This window comes from Grampus griseus (assembly GCF_964374135.1).
Source record: "Grampus griseus genome assembly, chromosome: 12".
Taxonomy (NCBI): Eukaryota; Metazoa; Chordata; class Mammalia; order Artiodactyla; family Delphinidae; genus Grampus; species Grampus griseus.
This window is the reverse complement of record NC_139006.1, coordinates 6,270,610-6,294,567: the sequence shown is the minus strand read 5'-3', so window position 1 is coordinate 6,294,567 and position 23,958 is coordinate 6,270,610. Positions and strand designations below refer to the sequence as shown.

Below are 23,958 nucleotides of genomic sequence, written 5' to 3'. Positions count from 1 at the left end.
GGGGCGGGGCTGTGGCTTCGGCTCGCGGCCCGAGCCCAGCACTCTCTCACGTCACTCGGAGGCGCCGGAAGTTGGGGTGCGCCGTACCCCGGAGGCCCGCTTGACTGCAAGTGGCTGTTCGCTGAGGGAGACGGGCAGCTATGGTCTCAGACGGTGAGGGCTGCGATGGCGGGACCCGGACCCCGGGGCTGAGCAGACTTTACCCGGCCAGGGCCGGCCAAATGGAGTATCAGTATATTTTGGGGGCTGGGTGGAGCTTGTTTGGTCTTTAGAGGAGTAGCGAATGTACTCATTCAGTAAATATTTTTGGAGCGCCTCTTGTGTGCCCGGCGTTATTTCATGCCCTGGGAGATACATAGAGAACGTTACAGACTCGTGGAGGTTACCGTCTAGTGAGCGAGACAGACAGTAGGCAAGTAAATAAAAATAATTTTGAAGGGTGACAAGAGCTGTGACGACAATATAAAGTGATGATGGGGTCGATTGTGATTAGGGGATGATCAAGAAGGAGCTGCTTTCGATAGCGGTCCAGGGAAGACCAGTGATATTGAAACTAAGACTTGAGTGACTTTATAAAGACCCTGTGGCAAGTTGAGCCACTACATTGCAATGGGAAGACGGAAAGGGGGCACCCGGGGGTAGAGGAAGGTGGAGAGACTTTCGTTCATACATTAAGCTACCAGTTATAGAGCCTGATATCTTAAAGGGAGAAAAAAGGCCAGGGTGGTGGGAGTAGGGTGGGCTAGAAGGATGAGATCAGGGAGCTAGCCAGGTGCAGGGCCCTTGTGGGGCTTGATCTCTATTTTAAGTGTAATACAAAGCCGTTTTAGGGCTTTAAGCAAGGTAGGTTTACTATCTGATTTACGATTTTTTTTTTTTTTTTTTGACCACGCAGTATTTTGCGGGATCTTAGTTCCCCGACCAGGGATAGAACCTGTGCTCCCTGCAGTGGAAGCGTGGAGTCCTAGCCACTGGTCCTCCAGGGAAGTCCCTGATTTATGATTTTAAAAGATTACTTTGGCTGCTGTGTGGGAAGTGGACTGCGGAGAGCAAGAGTAGAAATAGGTCCTTTCAGAGGCCATAACAATTGTGCACGCATCCTTCATCTGTTTTAATCAATATCACAGCCCTGTGAGGGACGCAGACCTTGTATGGCCCCTGTCTACAAATGTGGAGGTAGAGACCCAAAAAAGGAAATTCATAGTGACATTCCATGTGTATATGGATACACACCTCTCCTGACAGGCAGCACTTTCTGTTTTTCTCAGGCTTGATAGTAGCAAGGAAGGCCCTGAGAGTTGGGAGGTGGGACCTGATGGAGAATAAGGCCAAAGGCTTTTGGGTAGAGGAGTGAGGGCCTGTGGGAGACACAATTAAGTGCCTCTTCTGTGCCAGGCACTTTCTTCTGTGATTTATGCAACATTACGTTATTCATTCCTCATTCTTTGAGGAGTCCACGGTTTAGAGGGCAGAGCTGGGAAGAGAGATCAGAAACACAGCTAAGTGTAAAATGAGGTAGTGAGTGCTGTCATGAGAAGAGAAGTGATGCTGTTGGTGTTCAGAAGTAGGCAGTGGGGCTTTGAAAAGCCACAGTCATTAGAGTCAAGCAGATCTGTCTTCAGAGTTGGGTGTTAGCTTTGCTACTTGCTAGCAGGCCATGTGACTTAGAGCAAGTTACTTTCTCTTGCAAAAGAGAAATACCATGTTTCCCCTAATCTAAGATAGTATTGATTATGAAACGTGCTTTTATTTTATTTAATATACCACTAAGAGAGAATAAAATGTGATCAGTCATAAGGGTAAGATGCCATCCTCAGTTCAGCATCTGTCAAACTTAAAAAAAAGAAAAGAAAAGAAAAGAAAAGAAAGGAGGGAGTACATCTTATAAGTGGTGAAAGATAGCAAAAGATAGCAATAAGTCCCTTGCTGAGTTGTCAGCATGGGATGGGATGATAGGATTACATGTGCCGGACCTGATGCAGAGGGGCTGAGATTTCCAGTCTCCTGAGATGGGGGAGCCAGAACCTGTTGGAAGACCTAGGGAGGACTTCTGGGTGAAGACGTAGCATTGGTTTGGGGCCTTAGAGAGTAAATAGGATTTGGGTATGTAAGCAGACATCAAAGACGGGGTGGGATTATCCTGATACAGGGAACAGGGAACTGGAGGATGGAAAGTATGGGGGCAGGAAAGGCATTGTTGCTTTTTGCTATTAAATGAGCATCCTGTTTTTTTCGTAACAGTGTGTGCTTATGGGTTCATATGTCTGTCACCTCAGAATGTAGGCTCCTTGAGGACTTGGACTCAGTATCCTCAACACCTATCCCCAACACCTAACACTGGTACTTAGTGTAAATGTTTGTTGAATGAACTAATATGTTAAGTTAGCCTCTTTAGTTGTGTCTGTCACTTTGTAGAGAGTAGCCTAATTTTTTTCACAGTAAAATCTTGACATAGCAAGTGCTTTCCACTCTGGTTTTCACCTTGTTTTTTCTTTTTTTCTTTTTTTTGGCCTCACGGTTTATGGGATTTAAGTTCCCCGACTAGGGATCGAACCCGGGCCCTCTGTAGTGAGAGCTCGGAGTCCTAACCACTGGATCACCAGAGAATTCCCCTCATTTTCACCTTTTAAAGATTGGTTCCTAAGTATAATTGACCTTGCTGCTAGGTGATTTGATGGACTTGGAGCCAAATTGATTCTGTGTCTCCCTTTAAATCTACCCCCCCTGCCATCCCATGCCTTAAATTCTGCTAGTGATTCTAACTACTGGTTAATCAGTGCTTTCTGTCCTTGACCAGCCATTTAAAATGCATATGTCTTTGGATTCATAAAATAGATATTTATTGATCATCCACCACATGCTAGGCATTGTGCTCGGAGCAGAGGATAAGCAGTGACAAAAGAAACAAAGCTTACATTCTAGTGCATGAAAGGTACAGATGTACAGGAGGCAAGCAAGAGCTTGCTAAGGGCCCCCAGAGCTTTAAATCTTTAAAAGAACTTGGCCTTGTGTTAATTTCATGATTGTAGGATGATAAACATGTGAAGGCATGTAGTGGTGCTTGCTCTGGATCTAATTTACAAATCGAGAATGTTAGCTTTGTTTCACTTTTATGAGGCTAATGTTTTTTATTTTTTGTTAATATTTTCAGAAGATGAATTGAATCTTCTGGTTATCATAGTTGATACTAACCCAATTTGGTGGGGAAAGCAAGCATTAAAGGAATCTCAGGTAAGATTGCTTGAGAAGGCTTTTGGATAATTATGGTTTGACTGAGTATATGTTTATGTTGCTTTTTTATTAAGGTATAATTTACATATCATAAAATTCACCCATTATAATGTACAGTTCAGTGTTTTTTTAAGTAAAAATCGCAGTAACGTTGTTTAACCATCACCACAATTCCATTTTAGAACATTTCTATTTCCCCCCAAAGTTCCCGTGTGCCTGTTTGCAGTCACTGCTTCTACCCCCTAGTTGTAGGCAACCACTGATCTACTTTCTGTCTCTATGTTGACTTTCCTGGACATTTCATATATCGATTCCATATAATATGTAGTCTTTTTTAAAAAACACTTTCTGTTTTGAAATATATTGTTTTGAAATAGTTACAGACTCACAGGAAATTATAAAAGTGGTACAGAGAGGTCCTGTGTGCCCTGGCTTCAGCGTCTTCCAGTAGTAACATCTTATATAACTGTAGTGCAATAGCGAAACCAGGAAATTGGCATCAGTACCATCTACAGCCTTTATTCAAATCACAGCAGTTTTGCATCCACTTGTGTGTGTATGTTTAGGTCTTGCAGTCTTATCACATGTAAGATTTGTGTAACCCCAACCAGAATCAAGATACAGAGCTGGAAAAAAAAAAAAGATACAGAGCTGTTTCATCGCACAGGAGCTCCCTGGTGGAGGCATCCTTCATGGTTGCTGTAACTTTCTAGTCCCTGGTACTAATCTACTAATTTGTTCTTCATCTCTAGAATTTTGTTATGTAAATAGATCAGACAGTATGCAACCTTTGAGGCTGGCTTTTTTTCACTCAACATAATGCCCTTGATCTATTCAAGTCGTTCCATGTACAGAAGTTTGTCCTTTTTATTGCTGAGTAGTAGTCCATGGTGTGATGTACCATAGTTTGTATAATCATTCACCTATCAAAGGACATTTGGGTGGTTTCCAATTTTTGGCTATTACATAAAAAGCTGCTCTGAAAATCTATATACAGGTTTTTGTGTGGATGTAAGCTTTCATTTCTCTGGGATAAATGCCCAGAAGTGCAACTGCTGGGTCGTATGTTAATCACATGTTTGATTTTATAAGAAACTGCTTTACTGTTTTCCAGAGTGGCTATACCATTTTACATTCCCACCAGCAAAGTTCTTTGTATCTTTACCAGCATTTGCTGTTGTGACTTTTTTATGTTAGCTGTTATTATTATTATTATTATTATTATTATTAGCCTCACCTTGCAGCATGCAGGATTTTAGTTCCCCAACCAGGAATTGAACCTGGGCTCTCAGCAGTGAAAGCACAGAGTCCTAACCACAGGACTGCCAGGGAATTCTCTTGTTAGCGTTTTATAGTTTTCATCAGACAAGTTTTGTAGATTTATACCTAAATACATGTTTTTTAGCAACTGTAAATGAGTAGTATGTTTCAAATTTTGGTTGCCACCTATTTAATATTAGTATATAGAAATATGATTGATTTTTGTGTGTTGCTCCTATATGCTGGGACTTTGCTTAACCTACACTTACTTATTAGTCCTAGCAGTGTTTTTTTTTGTTTGTTTTTTATTTTCGGTACACGGGCCTCTCACTCTTGTGACCTCTCCCGTTGCGGAGCACAGGCTCCGGACGCGCAGGCTCAGCGGCCATGGCTCACGGGCCCAGCCACTCCGCGGCATGTGGGATCTTCCCAGACCGGGACACGAATCTGTGTCCCCTGCATCGGCAGGCAGGCTCTCAACCACTGCGCCACCAGGGAAGCCCCCCTAGTGGTGTTTTTTAGATTCCTTGGGATTTTCTAAATAGACAGTCATGTCATCTGCAAGTAGGCACAGTTTTATTTTTTTCCTTTCCAATGCACATACCTTTTATTTTCTTCTCTTGCTTTATTGTACTCATAAGACTTACAGTACTACGTTCAGTAAGAGTGGTGAGAGTGGACATCCTTACCTTGCTCCTGATCTTAGAAGGAAAGCATTCAGTCTTTCACTGTCAAGTATGCTGTAAACTGTAGCTTTTTTTTGTAGATGCTCTTCATCCAGTTCAGGAAGTTCTCTTCCTAGTTTTGCTTGGAGATTTTTATCATGAATGGATGTTAAGTTTTGTCAAATGATCTTTCTTCATCAATTAATGATTTTTCTCTTTAGCCTGTCAATATGGTGGATTACACTGATTGATTTTCAAATATCGAACCAGCTTTGCATTCCCAGAATAAACCCCACTTGGATTCAGTTTTTATCTATTTTATGATAGATGCTGGTCTATAGTTTTTTTTTTCTTTTTTGTACTGTTTGGCTGATTTTGGCTTAAGGGTGATACTGGCTTCATACCTGAATTGGGAAGTGTTCTCTTCCGTTTTCTGGAAGAGATTATTTAGAATTGGTATCAGTTCTTTAAACTTTTGGTATAGTTCTCCAATGAACTTGTCTGGACCTGGAGATTGCTTTTTGGTGAAGTTTTAAACTATGAATTAAATTTCTTTAGTATTAATTAAACTATTTGAATGATCTTTTTCATGTTGGGTGAGTTTTGGTAATAGGTAGTCTTTTGATTTTGGCTTTTTTCACTTAGCATAATATTTTTGAGGTTCATCCATGTTGTAGCATATATTGGTGGTTCTTTTTTATTACTGAACAGTATTTTATAGTATGAATATACCTCTTGCTTCCCTGGTGGCGCAGTGGTTGAGAGTCCGCCTGCCTATGCAGGGGACACGGGTTTGTGCCCCGGTCTGGGAAGATCCCACATGCCGCGGAGCAGCTGGGCCCGTGAGCCATGGCCGCTGAGCCTGCGCGTCCGGAGCCTGTGCTCCGCAAGGGGAGAGGCCACAACAGTGAGAGGCCCGCGTACCACAAAAAAAAAAAGCTGCTTTGAATGAATATACCTCTTGTTTATCTGTTCACAGACATTTAGATTGTTTCCCCTTTTTGACTATTATGAATAATGCTGGTAATTCACAAACAAGTCTTTGTATGAGCATATGTTCGCATTTCTCTTGAATAGTTAGAGACCTATGAATTGAATTACTGGGTAATATGGTAAGTTTAGACTGAACTTTTTAAGATGTTGCCAAACTTTTCAAAAGTTGGTACACCCTGGGACTTCCCTGGTGGTGCAGTGGTTAAGAATCTGCCTGCCAATGCAGGGGACACAGGTTCGAGCCTTGGTTCAGGAAGATCCCACATGCTGCAGAGCAACAAAGACTGTGTGCCACAACTGCTGAGCCTGTGAGCCACAACTACTGAAGCCCACGCACCTAGAGCTGGTGCTCCGCAACAAGAGAAGCCACCACGATGAGAAGCCCGTGCACGGCAATGAAGAGTAGCCCCCACTCGCCGCAACTAGAGAAAGCCAGCCCACAGCAATGAAGACCCAATGCAGCCAAAAAGTAAAATAAATAAATGAAATAAAATAAAATAAAAAGAAGTGGCCAAAAAAAAAAAAAAAAGTTGGTACAGTCTTTTCCATTCCCATCAGAAATGTATGAGAGTTCCAGTCTTGTCTTCACATCCTTGCTGACACTTGTCTATCTTTTTGATTATAGTCATTCTAGTGTAGGTGGTAATATCTCATTTTGGTTTTAATTTGCATTTCCCTAATGACTAATGATGTTGAGTCTTTTGTTCATATGCTTATTAGCCATCCATATATTTTCTTTGGTGAAATTTGTATTCAAATATTTTGCCCAATTTAAAAATTTTTAAGTTGGACATTTTCTGAATGGTGTCTTTTTTAAAAATAACTTTATCAAGCTAGAGTTGACATACAATGAACTGTACATATTTAAAGTGTTTACTTCGTTATGTTTTAAGTGTTTAATTTGTTATGTTTTCACTTATGTATACATTCATGAAATTATCACCACAATCAAAATAATGAACGTATAGATCCATCACCCCCAAAGTTTCTTCCTGTTCCTTTGAATTCATCCCACCCACCTCTCTGCCTGTCCCCTCCCGAGGCAACCAGTGATCTGCTTTCTCTCACTATAGATTAGTTTGCATATTTTAGGTATTTATATATATGGAATCAAACAGTTTTTTGTTTTGGGTTTTTTTTTTTCTTTTTTGGTCTGGTGTTTTCACTCAGCATAATTATTTTGAAATTTGTCCATGTTGCTACATGCATCAGTAGTTCATTCCTTTTTATTGCTGAGTAGAATTCCATTGTACAGCTAGACCAGTATATCACTGCATATTACCATATTCTCCAGGAAGACTGTCTTATTTTGAACTCTCATCAGTGGTGTATGAGGATTCTGGGTTTGTTTGTTTGGTTTTTTTTTTGGTACCAACACAAGATGCTCTGTTTTCTTATTTTATCTTTTGCCAGTATGATGTACCAAAATGATCTCAGTTTGTTTTTCGTATATTTAATGGTCCTTTGTATTTCTCCTCTGGGGCATTGCCCATTTTTCTCTTTGCATATTCCTTTTATTTATTTTTAATGGTTTGTGGACACTCTTTATATTAAAGGTTAACTCATCTGTCATACGTTGCAATTATTTTTTTCCAGTTTGTAATTTGCCTCTCACTTTTTTTTTTTTTTTTTTGCGGTATGCGGGCCTCTTGCTGTGTGGCCTCTCCCCTTGCGGAGCACAGGCTCTGGACGCGCAGGCTCAGCGGCCATGGGTCACGGGCCCAGCCGCTCCGCGGCATGTAGGATCTTCCCGGACTGGGGCACGAACCCGCGTCCTCTGCATCGGCAGGCGGACTCTCAACCACTACGCCACCAGGGAAGCCCTCACTTTTTTTGTTTAGTCTTTTTTTTGCCATACAGAAATTTTAATAGGTTTGTTTTACATTTTCAAAATAGAATGAGTGAAATTTATCAGTTTTATTTTCTGCTTGAAGTATTTCTTTAAGAGAAACATGCTTTATTACATGATTATAAAAATATCCACCTGTGTTTTTTTAGTAATATTAGTACTTGTCGGAATGTAAACTCCATGAAAGAAGGGGTCTTCGCCTGGCATATAATAGGTGCTCAGGATACTTAATGAATGAATTCAAAAGTTTTACAATTACCAATTTAATCAGTATATATTAATTGTCTATTCCATGTGTAGCAATAGTTTTCTAGTAATTCTATCATAGAAGTTGTGATATGTTTGCTATTCACTGAATGTTATGCAGAAAACATTTGTGGAATATTGTAGTGATGTAGAATTGGTTTCATAAGTAAAATTAGAAAACTATAGTTTCTTTTCTTCAGGTTTATCCATATTTTTGCTATGAATATATTTATTTATGAATAAATAGGTTGTATCAATTAACAGTATAACAGCTGGAAAAATAACAGTGAAAATGAATGTCTTTGCATATGATTTCTTGTCTCAGTTGGAATTTTTGTCTTTCTTGGGTTTATATTTCAAATTGGACTGTTTTCATTATCGTGGAGGATGAAAATGTAGCTGGTAAACAGTTATGTAAGGGAGGAGAAAAAGTAAGCACAATTCTCTATAACCAGTATTAGTAAAGATTGATGCTACTGACTAAATTATATTTAGGTCATCTCTAGCACAAATCAGTCATCATGTTTATAAAAAAGGACGCTATCTCCTTACTTCCCCAGTTCCATCCCATCCCCCAACAGCAATTCTTCCTTCATTTTGCTCTGCTCCGTGGGATCTGACCTGCCATGTGTTGTTTTTCTAAGCAAGTCAGAAATGAGCAAGTCTGTGCTGTTCAGTATTGGAACACTGTAGGTTTCAATGTTTTTGCTTATGACTTTGGAGGGGGGGAGCTCCAGAGCAAATTTTTAGAAGTGAATAATTGTCTAAAATTTAAATGAAATCTTAATCATTTCAAGACCTGACATAGCTATTTGGATAGCTAATTTACCTTTCTTTTGTCTTCTGTTTTTCAACAGTTTACTTTATCAAAATGCATAGATGCAGTGATGGTGCTAGGAAATTCTCATTTATTCATGAATCGTTCCAACAAACTTGCTGTGATAGCAAGTCACATTCAAGAAAGGTATGACCATTATGATTACTCTTCCTGTTCAGTGCTTAGGGACCCTTGGACCAGATAGTACTGGGGTAGATAAATATACCTCAAATAATAAACTGGTAGTAGGTAAGAATTTGGTATGAAGCATTTCAAGAGACAGTAACCCAGTACCTTCTTTATTCTTCTCGTTTTTTGAGAAAACAGTGGAATCATCAAGATATTCTGTGGTGGTAGACTCATGTTTGCCCACTTGCCTATTTTCTACATTCTTTAAAACTGAAATTTATTATGGAATCTTGAGAGTCTGGAATTGGTGTGGTTTTTGTTACGTGTGCTGGATTTCACTTTGATGTTTAGTGAGGGCTTCAAGTCCTGGTGTAACTAGGTTCTTTTTGGTGTTTTGTTTTTCTGTTTCAGTCGATTCTTATATCCTGGAAAGAATGGCAGACTCGGAGACTTCTTTGGAGACCCTGGCAACACTTCTTCTGAATTTACTCCCTCAGGAAGCAAAGATGGAAAATATGAGTTGCTAACAGCAGCAAATGAAGTTATTGTTGAAGAAATCAAAGATCTAATGACCAAGAGTAACTGCTTTCAGCTTTTTTTTTTCTTCCATTATTGCTGTTTGCACGTGGAGTTGAGTGTGGAGGTCCTTGAGGCTTTGAGTCCAAAACTTTGAGCATCTCGATACTATTTACTTCATTCTCTCTTTTCTTTTAAAAAATCTTTTCCATCAAAGCCTGTGCATTAGCTGCCTGACCGCTGCAGCATTGACCCTGTTCACCATCCTCCACTTCTTAAAATACTCTGGTTTCTGAGGATAGCCTGTTGACCTATTTTTCCTCTTTTTTGGACCATTCTTTCTTCCATTTCTGACTTTTTCTTCTTAAAAATATATACATTTTTTTATTCTGCCGGGTTATTTTCTTATTTTCTCCCTCTGCGTGTTCTCATCCACTCTTGTCATTAATTATCATTTATTTATGAACACTTCCCAGTTTTTGTCTCTAATCTAGCCTTTCTTTCAACTTGCAAATATCTCCACTTAAATGTCCCACAGTCTCATTAACACGGCCCAGACCAGTTTCATTGTCTTTTCTCTCAGACCACCATTTCCATTTCCTATTTCTGTCACCCCCCAGCCACCTACTTTTGCAGAATTTTCTGTTTTGACTCCTTCCTCCTCATCCAACATCTAATCAGCTATGAGATCCTATTAATCTATCCTCAGCAGTATCTCCGAAGTCTGACCCCTTATTACCTGCCATCTAGCCGAGCCTTGGCAGTGCTGACATTTGGGCTGGGTGATTCTTTATTGTGGGGCTTTCCTGTGCTTTGAAGGGTACTTAGCAGCATCCCTGGCCTCAACCAACTGGATGCCGTAATATCCCCCGGCTGTGAGAACCAAATGTCTCCCATGGGGCACAGTTGCCCAGGCGGAGAGCCTTTGCTCTAGATCGTTGTTACTAACTTCTTAACCGACTCCTGTCTCTCTCCGTTCCAGTCTTTCCACTCAGCATCTAGAGGTATCATCCTAAATATCAGAGCTGCTGTTCCCGCCCTTAAAGACCTTTTGCTGATTCCCTGTTGCCTGCAGGCAGTGGTTTCAATCTGTCTCCTGTGTCCAAATCACCTGTAGGGAAAAGGCAGTTCTAGAGACAGAAAGTGGATTAATGATTTCTCCTGGGGCTGGGGAGGAGCAGAGAAGTTATGGGAATGGGCCCAAGTGATCTTTCGGGGTGATGGAAATGTTCTACAGTTGGATTGTGGCGAGGATTTACATCCCTATAAATTTACTAAAAATCATTGACTTGTGTGCTTAAAAAGATAATTTTGTGATCTGTAAGTTATACCCCAATAAAACTGTTAAAAATCACCTGGAGGGCTTGTTAAAATGAAATACTGAACCCCACTCCATAGTTTCTGATTCAGTGGGTTTAGGGAGGGCCCAAGAATTTGTGTTTCTATTGAGTTCCCTGGTGATATTCCTACAGCTGGTTCTCGAATCATGTTTTGAGCAACCACTGGCCCCCAGGGCAAAGTCCCAACTTCTCAGTATAGTGTTCCAGACCTTTCCTGGTCTGACCTCCCCATGGGGTATCAGTGCTCCTGGACCAGTTGCAGGCCCTGTTCGCACAGCGTGTCAATCTGGGCTCCCCACCTTCTTGTGCTGAAGGTATAGAATTTTTATTTTTATGAGAGTGACTGTTTTTCACTCAAGTCTCTGAATAAGTTGTAAACCTCGTCCCTGCCTCCCACAGCCAGGGCACTTTCTCCAGTCCTCTTATCACGGCTTTCCCAGGCAGGTGGGAGGCAGTGGGAAGGGCTCGGGGCCTGGCCAGGGGCCACTGTCCAGGCTGCCTGCAGTTGCACAGGGCCTCTGCTACTGCTTAGGTCATTGAGCAACCACAACCTTCCCCAGTAACACCAGGATACGTTTTATTATCTGTTTTTTATAACGTAACCATGTTAACCATTTTTAAGTGTACAGGTCAGTGGCGTTAAGTACATTCATGCTGTTGTGCAAAATCACCACTGTCCATTTCCAGAAGTGTTTCATCATCGAAAACTGAAACTTCATACCCATTAAACAATAACCCCCCATTCCTGCCCCTTCAGCCCCCAACCACCGGGGTATTTTAAATTGAGAAAATGTTTAAAAATTGCTTATCTGTGTTTTTAAACCCAGTTTGAAAATGTCATCTGATTTCATTCATGAAGAAGAATGCTTTGGTTTGAAAATGATTTTAGGTCAAGAAAGTACCTAAAAATTCCCTTTTTAATGTTTTTTGTTATCTACAGGTGACATAGAGGGTCAACATACAGAAACTCTGCTGGCAGGATCCCTTGCCAAAGCTCTTTGCTGTATCCTTGGTGTTTTAATCATTCAGAAGGTGTTTTCCTGTAATAAAGAGATCTGAACTTGTGATAGTTCTCAGAACCTTGGGTGCCCGTGTTAATGGAAGGTATGAGTGTTCTAAAGTGGTAGATAATCAAAAAGTAGTTTATCTTGGCTTTGACATGTTTTTAGACAAGCTAAGAATGAGAAGACTCTAGTTTCTCCAGCACGTCTTGCCCGTAATTCATTGTTCCTCAGGATGCTTCTTTGCTTCTTATTAGACAAATTAAAAAAAATTTTTTTTTCGTCTCTCATGTTGGAAGCAGGGTTTAATTTAAAAAGCCATTTACTGACCCTGGGGCTTATTAAATGAGCAGCTGCTTCTCTGCGGGAGAATGCATTATTTTGCACACCTTTATAAGCATTTTGATTATGTTTGATATTTTCTCAGCCTTAAGTAATTTAGTTTGTTAGTTTTGTACAATATTGAGTCTGTCCAGACCTTGATTGGGGGTGTCTGATCATCTGGGTATGCTTTTCAAATTCATTATCTCATTTGATGGTGTATTGATTTACTTGTGTTCCCAGTATTCAAATCCAGGACATGGTGGATAATCATAGAACAAGCAGGTGGATAATCAAAGAACAATCAAATCTACTAATTTTAATTTTCTGGGATAAAGATCATATTTTGGTCGGGTTACAAAGCCCGCTTGATTACAGAGTTAGTAATTGGAAGCTCCCAATCAGTCTTGTTTTATGTGTTTATTGTGGGCCTTGGAGCTTTTCCTTTTTTCAGCTGGGTGGATGCTGGATTTATTTAACTAAAATTGAGGTTATTTTTCTGTTTACTATTAGTATTTATGAAATAATATTTTAAAATTCCTTAATGCTAAGAAAATAAGACATTCATAGAATGAGCAAGGATGTTAAAGGTAGGCACCTACATTCTTCTATCTTTATTTTACTACTATAACTTTCAGGTACTGTTTAAAAACTGCTGAGAAAACCTTATATGTAATATGTTTAATAAGATTCAGTTAAATTGTACACTGTTTTTATCTCTTTATAGATAATCAGGAAATGAAATCAAGGATATTGGTAAGATTAAAAAGATATCAAAACGATGTTTTTATACCAGCTAAAGCCAATTAGAAAACATAATGGGAAATAAGACCCATTTATAGTAGAAACAATAATTATTAAGTACCCAGAATTAATTAACAAGGAATACATAAAATTGATTATGATGAAAAATGAAAATTCTGAGAGACATGAAATAATTGAATAAATGGAGAGCCATATTTTTTCTTTTTAAAATTCGTACTTTATTATTTATTTATTATTATTGTTTTTAACATCTCTGTTGCAGTATAATTGCTTTACAATGGTGTGTTAGTTTCTGCTTTGTAACAAAGTGAATCAGCTATACATATACATATGTCCCCATATCTCCTCCCTCTTGCATCTCCCTCCCTCCCACCCTCCCTATCCCACTCCTCTAGGTGGACACAAAGTACCAAGCTTGTCTCCCTGTGCTATGCGGCTGCTTCCCACTAGCTATCTGTTTTACATTTGGTGGTATATATATGTCCATGCCACTGTCTCACTTAAAAATATGGAACGCTTCACGAATTTGCGTGTCATCCTTGCGCAGGGGCCATGCTAATCTTCTCTGTATGGTTCCAATAAAATTTGTATTTTTTTTAAATTGAAGTATAGTTGACATACAATATTATTTATGTTACAGGTGTATGATACAGTGATCCACAATTTCTAAAGGTTATACTCCATTTATAGTTATTATAAAATATTGGCTATATTCCCCCTATTTTTGTACAGTTGTACAGTGTATCCTTGTAGCTTATTTTATGCATAATAATTTGTACCTCTTACTCCTTTACCCCTATATTGTCCCTCCCCTCTTCCCTCTCCCCACTGGTAACCACTAGTTTTTGGAGATCCATACTTTATTCTTCAATGTCAATTTTTCCAATATTAAACTGTAAGTTCAATGCAATCTCAGAATATTAATCAGATTTTTTTTTCCTGGCAGAGTGGGGGGATTTAAGAAAGTCAACAGTTTATCTGAAAGAATAAATCAATGAGAATAGCCAGGAGCTTTCTGAAAGAAAATGGTAGGCAGGAACTTGCTCCAATTGACTTAAAGAAAGACACACAACATAAGAGTTGTGAGTTGTTAAGTTTTATCCAGAGTCTTACTGAGGATTATAGCCCAGGAGACAGCCAGTCAGCTGTGAGGAAACTGCCCCAAAGAGGTAGGGGAGAAGCCAGTTTATATGTGATTTTTTGGCTAGGAAATTCATGCAGTCAAGCATATATCTTGGTAAAAGATTACGGCTAATCACGAAGAACAGATATCTCAAGTTAGTGATTTTAGTGCTTTTCTATTTCTTTTTTCAGTTCTTGTCTGCGAAGAGGCAAGAATCTGGGGTCATTGAAATTCTTCCTGAGATATGCATCTAACTATCTAAAGGCCTATTTATCCAAAGAACAGAGTCCCTCATCCTGTTTTTCATCCTGAACTCCTCTCAGGGTGCGCTGTCGGTGGGCAGCTGCAGTGAGTTCCCCGTTAACCCTTGTAGAACTGGGTAGTGAGCAGTTCTCTTTGTTCTTCTTTGTGCACACTCCTTTAGGCATTAAAACACATTATAAAGCTACAGTAACTGTGGTTCTGGTATAGTAGTAGGCAAACAGATAATGGAAAAGACTAGAGTCCAGAAACCAGGTACAGTGGGGTTTGACATATGATAAACGAAACACTTCAAGTTAGTGGGAAGGAAATGGATTATTCAATAAAAGGTACTGGGCCAGTTGATTGGCCATTTGCGGGAAAGCAAAGCTAGATCTCACTGCTTATACCTAAACACATTCTAGTAAAGATCAAACATTTCAATGTAAAAATTCAAGTCATAAAAGCTCTAGAAGAAAATATCTGTTTATAGTCTTGTGTTGATGAGTATCTTGCTAAGCATGATATGAAACTTTAAAAGGAAGCGTAAGACCTCAAAAAAATAACCCCCCCAAAACAAGGATGGGAAAAAAAAAACTATTAGGAAAAAGTACTTTCAGTATAGCTACCTGACAGGATTAATGTAATATTTCTAAAATAAAAAAGAGCTCTTGTAAATTAATTTTTAAAAGTCAGGGTTGACTCTAAAGAAACAAGTGAGAAACGAGCAATCTGCAGAAGAGGAAATGAAAATGACCAGTTAGCATTTGGAAATACGGTCAGCCCTACTAGTGGTTACTCCCTTGCATCGCCCATGGGAGGATAAACTGGTACAGCTTTTCTGGAGGGCAGTTCGGTAGTATGTATCAAAATTAAATGTGCAGACACTTCAGTAATCTCACTGATTATTTTAGGAGCTAATCGGAGAGTTGTGCAGAGGGTAGATGAGAGCGTTCGTTAGAGCATTGTCTAAAACCGAGGTTTGGAAACTGCTTCAATGTCTTCTATAGATAATTGGTTAAACGGTGGAAATCTATGAACTCAGCATGAAGGATGGTTACATCCAAATTTATTGATGTAAGATTTTACCCCCAGATATTGTGGACTGAAAAAGCAGGCTGCAGAACACTAGATAGAGTATCATCCTGGGGGGTGTATGTGTGAGTATATATACACGGCCACATAAGTGCTCTTTAGAAACTATTAACAAGGGTTATTTCTTGAGGGATAGGATTTGGGGGAGATTTTTGCAGTCATCTTTACAGTTTTAGGTATTATTTAATAATAACTTCAAAGACAAATTAGAAAGATGATATTGGTTGTAATTTGTAGTATATTGTGATGACATTTGAGTGAGAATACTAGGATGTGGCTGAAAGGTATTAACATGGATGTGATTTTTAGGTTATTAAGGCTGCAGAAGACAGCACGTTGCAGTATATGAACTTCATGAATGTCATCTTTGCAGCACAGAAGCAGGTGAATTGAGAGCCTTCTTTTTAAAGAATACTGGTTTCGTAATGAAGGAGTTAATTTTATTGTTTGAATGACCTACTTGGAGAGGTATTCTGACTAGATACTTATTAAGGGATTGGGAATCTAGAATCCATATTTTGTACAATACTAGTCATTTCTCTATTTTGGGTCCTGGACCCTTGAGAATCTGATGGGTCCCCAGAAAAATATGCACTCAAACAGCTTTGCAGATAGTTTTGTGGTATTCCTGCAACCATTTAGCCCATCCTTGGACCCCAGGCTAAGAATTCTAGGTTTTATAGTTTGCTGCATACCTTGCTTCAATTTCTCTGTCTCTTTGCTTCAGGGAGGTCTTAAAAAGATTTGATATTTTTACTTTGCAAATAACCGAAGTGTTCAGATGAGTTATCACTAATACGTTTTCTTCTTTGATATGTTAAAAAAAAAACTTCCTTAAAACTTCAGTTTTAACCTAAAGTACTACTATAGCCATGTAAAATATTCTCCATCTTGGAGTGGTAGCATGACATAGTGAAAAGACCATGGACTTTGGGGACAGGCAGACTGGGGGTGACAGCACTGCTTCCCCTTGGCTCTGTGACCACCGCCCGGCCAAGGCCTGGGTGCTTCAGCTGTAAAATGAAAATCAGATATCTACTTTGCAGAGTTATTATGCATGTTAAATGAGCCATTTTAAGAATAGCGTCTGGCATATAGTAGGTTCTCACTGTAAGGTAGTCATTATTATTCCTATAATATTTTTTGAAATGTTCATTTCAGAATATTTTGATTGATGCCTGTGTGTTAGACTCTGATTCAGGACTCCTCCAACAGGTATATTTTATTTTATTTTATTTTTATTTATTTTTTAAAATAAATTTATTTATTTATTTATTTAATTTATTTTGGCTGTGTTGGGTCTTCGTTGCTGTGCACGGACTTTCTCTAGTTGCAGCGAGTGGGGGCTATTCTTCGTTGCAGTGTGCAGGCTTCTCATTGCGGTGGCTTCTCGTTGTGGAGCGTGGGCTCTAGGTGCGCGGGCTTCAGTAGTTGTGGCTCGCGGGCTGTAGAGCACAGGCTCAGTAGTTGTGGTGCATGGGCTTAGTTGCTCCATGGCATGTGGGATCTTCCCGGCCCAGGGCTCGAACCTGAGTCCCCTGCATTGGCAGGCGGATTCTTAACCACTGCACCACCAGGGATGCCCAAAAGGTATATTTTAAATGAACGTTTGGTGTTGGTGGTTATGAAAGTGTGGTGTGTTCTCTTACTTTTTGTTAAATGCTTTTCATCTACCAGTCTTCACACATTTTTATTTTTTAATATTTTATTTATTTACTTATTTAGGCTGTGCTGAGTCTTAGTTGCGGCATGCGGGATCTAGTTCCCTGACCAAGGATTGAACCTGGGCCCCTGCACTGGGAGCTCGGAGCCTTACCCACTGGACCACCAGGGAAGTCCCCACACATTTTTAGGGATTAGCCTGTATGATGCTTTAGATTAGAGCACCAACATCTCTCTGGTTTCTTTGATATTTTTACTTACATTTTACACAATGATTTGATTGAATTTGTAAAAGTAATTTACACATTAAAACAAATTCAAGCAACACAGAAAAGTATTTTTTAAAAGTTAAAAAAAGGGCTTCACTGGTGGCGCAGTGGTTGAGAGTCCGCCTGCCGATGCAGGGGACATGGGTTCGTGTCCCGGTCTGGGAAGATCCCACATGCCGCGGAGCGGCTGGGCCCGTGAGCCGTGGCCGCTGAGCCTGCGCGTCCGGAGCCTGTGCTCCGCAACGGGAGAGGCCACAACAGTGAGAGGCCCGCATACCGCAAAAAAATAAATAAATAAATAAAAATTCCCTTCAAATCCTATCATCTGAAAGTTACTGTTGTTAGTATTAGGTGAACAGCATGACAGATCTCTCTATACATACAGATGGAAGAATAGGTCACTAAGCAAAGACTTTTATAAAAATAGAATCATATTCCAGATCTGCGCTATTCTTTATGGTAGCCATATGGCTGCTGAGCTCTTGAAATGAGTCTGATCTGAATTGAGGTATGCATAAGTATACACACTGAATTTCAAAGACTTAGTATTGAAAAAAACAATGTAAAATATCTCATTAATGATACTTATAATGATTACATGTTAAAATGATAACATTTTGGATATATTGAGTTAAATAAAAATGCTCTTAAAATTAATTTTATCTCTTTTTTTAAAAATAAATTTATTTTTGGCTGCATTTGGTTTTCCTTGCTGTGCACGGGCTTTCTCTAGTTGCAGCGAGTGGGGGCTACTCTTTGTTTCAGTGCATGGGCTTCTCATTGCAGTGGCTTCTCTTGTTGCAGGGCACAGGCTCTAGGTGCGTGGGCTTCGGTAGTTGCGGCACACGGGCTCAGTAGTTGTGGCTCGTGGGCTCGGGCGCAGGCTCAGTAGTTGTGGTGCACGGGCTTAGTTGCTATGCGGCATGTGGGATCTTCCCGGACCAGGGCTTGAACCCATGTCCCCAGCAATGGCAGGCAGATTCTTAACCACTGCGCCACCAGATGTTATTTTTAATCAAAATATGAAACTGAATTTTACTTTAACTAAAAAGGGAAAAGAAAAAAAAACAGAAATAAGACTGAAGAAATTACTAAACTTTTGATAAACGTTTTTTGACTGCAAGAAATATTATTTCCTAAAAGATTAGTTAAAAGCACAAAATTGTAGAAAACTTTGAGTTTAGGTTACTGCTGGGGATGCATGGGGAAAGGGAGATACAACCAGAAAGTACACCAGCTACAAAGGTTCTAGAATTATCCTATTTCTTAAGCTTGATGGTAAGTGCATGGTGTTTGTTGGGAATGTGAAAAGGTACAGCCACTTTGGAATACAGTCTGAAACTTCCTCAGAAAGTTAAACATAGAATTACCAGTTGAGTCCACAATTCCATTCTTAGATATATATTTAAGAAAAATGAAAACGTGTCCATAAAAGATACTGTATGTGAATATTCATAGCTGTGCTATTCATAATAACCCAGAAGTGGAAGCAACTCAAATGCCCATCAGTGGATGAACGGATAAATAAATTGTGGTCTATCCATGCAATGGAATATTATTTGGTCATAAAAGGGAATGAAGTACTGATACATGCTACAATATGAATGTACCTTGCAAACATTATCCTAAGTGCAAGAAGTAAAAGGAAACATATTGTCTGATTCCATTTGTATGAAGTGTTCAGAATAGGCAAGTCCATAGAGACAGAAAGCAGATGAGTGGTTGCCAGGGGAAAGGAGGGATGGAGAATCACTGTTAATGGGGATGGGATCTCTTTTTAGGGTGATGAAAATGTTCTGCAACTAGATAGCGGTGACAGTTGCACAACTCTGTGAATATTCTAAAAACTAGTAAATTGTACACTTTAAAAGGGTGAGTTTAGGGCTTCCCTGGTGGCGCAGTGATTGAGAGTCCGCCTGCCGATGCAGGGGACACGGGTTCGTGCCCCGGTCTGGGAAGATCCCACATGCCGTGGAGAGGCTGGGCCCGTGAGCCATGGCCGCTGAGCCTGCGCGTCCGGAGCCTGTGCCCGGCAATGGGAGAGGCCACAACAGTTAGAGGCCCGCGTACCGCAAAAAAAAAAAAAAAAAAAAAGGGTGAGTTTAATAGCGTGTGAATTACGTCTCAAACTGTTACTAAAAGATACAATGAGAATGAATAAACATGGCAAGAATAGAAATTTATCAGTAGCAAACTAACAGGAAAAAGGGCTTGTACTCTATACTACAGTCTTCAAAGGGTGAAAGGGTGTGGGCCAAGGGGAACGCAAGATATTTGAACATCTGAAGAGGTAGCTGCAAGTTTCTGGTCCTCCTGCACTCTGGGAAGAGATTCCCTTTTAATTCGCTGTGTCGTATCTTCCTCTCCTTTTGGAGACCTGAAGAGTTGCTGGTGAGAATGACCTCCCTCTGGAAAAGCTAAGCGAGTGCTGGTTTGGCTGAGAGCCCTTTGTCTTGCAGGCTTGTGACATCACAGGGGGACTGTACTTGAAGGTGCCTCAGATGCCCTCCCTTCTGCAGTATTTACTGGTAAGGAAATGTCAACAGTGAACCTAATGCCTTGAATCCGTGAGACCCCTGTTTCCTGGGGAATGAACGGGAGTAAGATGGCTGACGCTTAGTAACTGGAAGAAAGGAACAGAGGGGTGACCTAGGGAATTCGAACTTAAGGGAGTCTTTGGACCCTGTAAGCTGTATGCGGAATGCTGTATGCCTGTGTGGTGGTGCTCAATAATTGTGGAATGGCTAGAAACACATTTCTAATAGTCTATTTCTAATAGACTTTCAAGGAAAATCTAATTTAGTATTCTCAGTGTTTACTGGCTAATATCTGCTATCTATGTCCTGGCTTCGGATTGTTTTCCCCAATGTTTTAAATAAAATTTCCTTGCTTTTTTTTTAAACAGTGGGTTTTTCTTCCTGATCAGGATCAGAGGTCTCAGTTAACCCTTCCACCCCCAGTTCACGTTGACTACCGGGCTGCTTGCTTCTGCCATCGAAATCTCATTGAAATCGGCTACGTGTGTTCTGTGTGCTTGTCAAGTAAGTTCATGTAGCGCTGAGTTTTTCTATGTTGTGGAGGAGTGTGCAGAAAACATCTCCAACTATGTGACTGTTAGACCGTCCTGTTCATTTTTCGTTTTTTCAATTTGCAGTATTCTGCAACTTCAGTCCTATCTGCACTACATGCGAGTAAGTATCTTTGAGGCAGTGTGGCTGGCTTGCCCTTTATAGAGATTTAGAGCATTAAAAAGTATTTCCTTCTCTGTGTTATTTCAGGACAGCCTTTAAGATTTCTCTCCCTCCTGTACTGAAGGCCAAGAAAAAGAAACTGAAAATGTCCGCATGACAGTAAAAATTGTTTCCCCATCACTTAGAGCTATTAATAGAAATTATATGGCAGAATCTTTGTTAGGAAGGCTCTGAAAAAAATAGAGATATGTGTAAGATAAATTTTAGTGAACTTTCTTACAGGAAATATACTAAAACATCATCCTCATCCTATGCTTCCTGGGGGCTGATTTATTTGAGGGAGTCATTCTATGCAATGTACCCTAAAATTTTTTCTGACTGGTTTTTGTCCAGAAATGGAGGAAGAAAGCACAAATTTGTGATTTTTTTTTTTTAAATGAGGTGATAGTTTGTCAAAGCCATTCTGTACTGACTGATTATAAGTGTCAGAACCTACCAAGTCTAGGTTCTTACTGTGAAATGTATGATGTGAAATTTGAACACAGTTTTGGAAAAAGTGACTATTTATGGAGTAATGGCATTAATCAAGATAGAACATGTTACTTGAGTCAACACTTCGACGGTAGTCACATAAATAAAATCCTTGTTTTCTAGATTGAGATTTAGCTCCAGATATTAGCAGATACTTATTCTTTTGTCTGACATTAGTACATGTTTGGTCAGAGTTATCCAAATGATAGTTTGTCACTGAATATGTCTAAAATCCGATTTTAAGTGAGTAAGGAGAGTGAGTGCAGTAGTCTGGTGGGAACTTTTTCTTTAAGAACAGTTGTGTGAAGAGCTTATTTGTGAAAGCCAGGGTCTGGGTTCTGAGAGGGAATTTCTTGGGGAGAATGGATTCTGTACAGTGAAGTGTTGCCCCACATAGAATTCATCCCTTTTTTAATGAGGAGGGGGAAAGCATTAATACTGGAGAACTGTTCTCTAGAAGTTTTGGACTTAATACTGAAAAATTCTATAAGTTCAAAAGAAAAATTATTTGCAACAATAAAAAACTTATTTTTCTATGTAACCTTGAAGTTATTAAAAGTCCTTTTAAATTCCAGCAGAGTGTAGGAAGCGTTTTTAGGAATGGTGGCCAATTTAATTTTTTTTTAAAGTAAATTGACAAAGACCTATTTGTGTATACAACCTTGTATATAAATAAGATTTTAATTTTCTCTTGATGTCATCTCAGAAACTGAGTCTCATTTAAGCAATTTGGTGTTTGGTTGGATTATTTCAAGTAGATTTTATATTCTGCATTTTCAATTTTGTTAACAAATACACAAAGATTTTGGTGATCACTTTGCAAGTATTTGCTAACCTTTAAGAATCTGTTTGTCTTTTAAAAATAATATTTAATATTTCACAGCCTAACTATGTGTAATGGAGATCTCTATTTTAAGTCTAGGAAACAAAGAATCATATATCTAAAGATGAATAATTTCAAACAAGCTGATAAGGTTTTTGTTATTACTTTTTCATTTGACATGTTTTATGAACTGGCCTAATTCTGTTTAAATTTTATTTTTAACAGTTGTGTTTGTTGTTTATTTTGTATAAATGTTTATAATAAAATAATTTAAACTTTCATATTTGCTTATTTCCTCTCATTCATTGTTTATTTCATGCTCATTCAATTCATCTTCAACTCTGTACTTTTTACCTGGATTTGGTCACATGTCAGACAGTTTTTTATTCAACTCTGAAGAACTTTAATTTCAAATCTTGCCAAAACTCTCACAAAAAATTGTTACAAATACTATACAATTATAGATTGATATGAAATTTTTAATAGAAGATTTCTTACACACCATACATGGATTCTTGCAGTGAATTGGTTCACCACTGCTCTGATGGCTAACAAAATGAGTGAACATTTATTGAGTGCTTACTATATGCCAGGCATTAGCCTAAGCTCATTAGATATGCTACCTCACTTAATTCTCACACAATCCTATTTGGGAGAGACTATTATCTCCTTTTTAAAGATGAGGAAGGACTTCCCTGGTGGTCCAGTGGCTAAGACTCTATGCTCCCAATGCAGGGGACCCGGGTTCCATCCCTGGTCAGGGAAATAGATCCCGCATGCCTCAATGAAGATCCCGAGTGCTGCAACTAAGACCTGGCGCAGCCAAATGAATGAATGAATGAATGAATGAATGGCTTCCCTGGTGGCCCAGTGGTTAAGAATCCGCCTGCCAGTGCAACGGACACGGGTTCAAGCCTTGGTCTGGGAAGATCCCACATGCCGCGGAGCAACTACGCCCATGTGCCACAACTACTGAGGCTGCACTCTACAGTCCACGTGCCACGACTACTGAGTCCGTGAGCCACAACTACTGAACCCCGCACGCCTAGAGCCCATACTCCTCAACAAGAGAAGCCACCGCAATGAGAAACCCGCACAACAAAGAGTAGCCCCTGCTCACCGCAACTAGAGAAAGCCTGCACACAGCAACGAAGACCCAACGCAGCCAAAAATAAATAATAATAAAGATGAGGAAGCCCAAGCTTAGAGAGGTTAAGTCACTTTCCCAAGGTCACTTAATGTAGAAGGAAGGTGAAACCCAAACCAGGCAGTCCGACCTCAGAGCCTGCACGCTTAGTTACCGAACTATAATAACGCTTGAGATACTTTGAGGCTACCGACATAAAAAGGAATTTTTTTTCAGGCAGAATTTTGATGCTTTTGCATCTCCCTAATGCTGGACAAAACCTCTTGTGTGTTCTTTGATAAGACCTGCTTTCGGAGTTCTGAGAGCTCTGTGTGGTACAAACAAAGCCTTCAAAAAACTGGGAAAATAATAAAAACAATTCAACAACACAATTATAGCACTGCAGCCTCACCCCCTTTTTGTCCCTCCCCCCAAATCACCATAAAAATCAAGTTTATTAAGTTGCTTGTTTACAATCCAGTGTCTGTAGGTTCGCTCTTGCATTAACTCCAGGTTGATTGAATTAACTGCAGGTTGGAGGAACTCTGGCTTTTAAAATGAACAGGCTTTCCTGCTTTTTCGTGATCCTTTGCGTGGAATGAAGGCGGCGGAAGGACTTAAGGCCCGTGGGCTGGGCTGAGATGCGGCGGCTGGGTTTGAGGGTGGGCGCTCTCTGCTGCTGGCCCAATCACGGTGCGCCACTCCGCCAGGCCGGCGGCCGATTGGTGGTTGCCATAGCTCCGGGTGTTCGCTTGACAAGATGGC

At 39.8% G+C, this 23,958-nt stretch overlaps 1 protein-coding gene across 2 annotated transcripts; it reads left to right on the top strand.

Moving 5' to 3' along the window:
* Positions 1 to 82: 82 nt before the first annotated feature.
* Positions 83 to 22,258, top strand: GTF2H3 (general transcription factor IIH subunit 3). Of its 2 annotated transcripts, none has more exons than XM_082667501.1 (13): positions 83 to 153; positions 3,152 to 3,231; positions 9,102 to 9,208; positions 9,602 to 9,768; positions 11,987 to 12,049; positions 12,929 to 12,958; positions 13,096 to 13,124; positions 15,901 to 15,975; positions 16,753 to 16,806; positions 19,982 to 20,050; positions 20,449 to 20,563; positions 20,677 to 20,713; positions 20,801 to 22,258. In XM_082667501.1, the coding sequence occupies exons 1-13, from the start codon at positions 141 to 143 to the stop codon at positions 20,868 to 20,870; spliced, it is 909 nt and encodes a 302-aa protein (XP_082523627.1). In that variant the 5' UTR covers positions 83 to 140; the 3' UTR covers positions 20,871 to 22,258. The 2 variants fall into 2 exon arrangements, with proteins under 2 accessions (XP_082523627.1, XP_082523626.1); XM_082667500.1 differs by having other exon boundaries at positions 20,428 to 20,563.
* The last annotated feature ends 1,700 nt before the right edge of the window (positions 22,259 to 23,958 follow it).

What these genes read in the sequence shown, in the direction of transcription:
- GTF2H3 (XM_082667500.1), top strand. An exon ending in AATGAGCAAGGATGTTAAAG is followed by an intron (nt 12,959 to 13,095) that starts GTAGGCACCTAC and finishes ATCTCTTTATAG; the next exon opens with ATAATCAGGAAATGAAATCA. An exon ending in CCTATCTGCACTACATGCGA is followed by an intron (nt 20,714 to 20,800) that starts GTAAGTATCTTT and finishes GTGTTATTTCAG; the next exon opens with GACAGCCTTTAAGATTTCTC.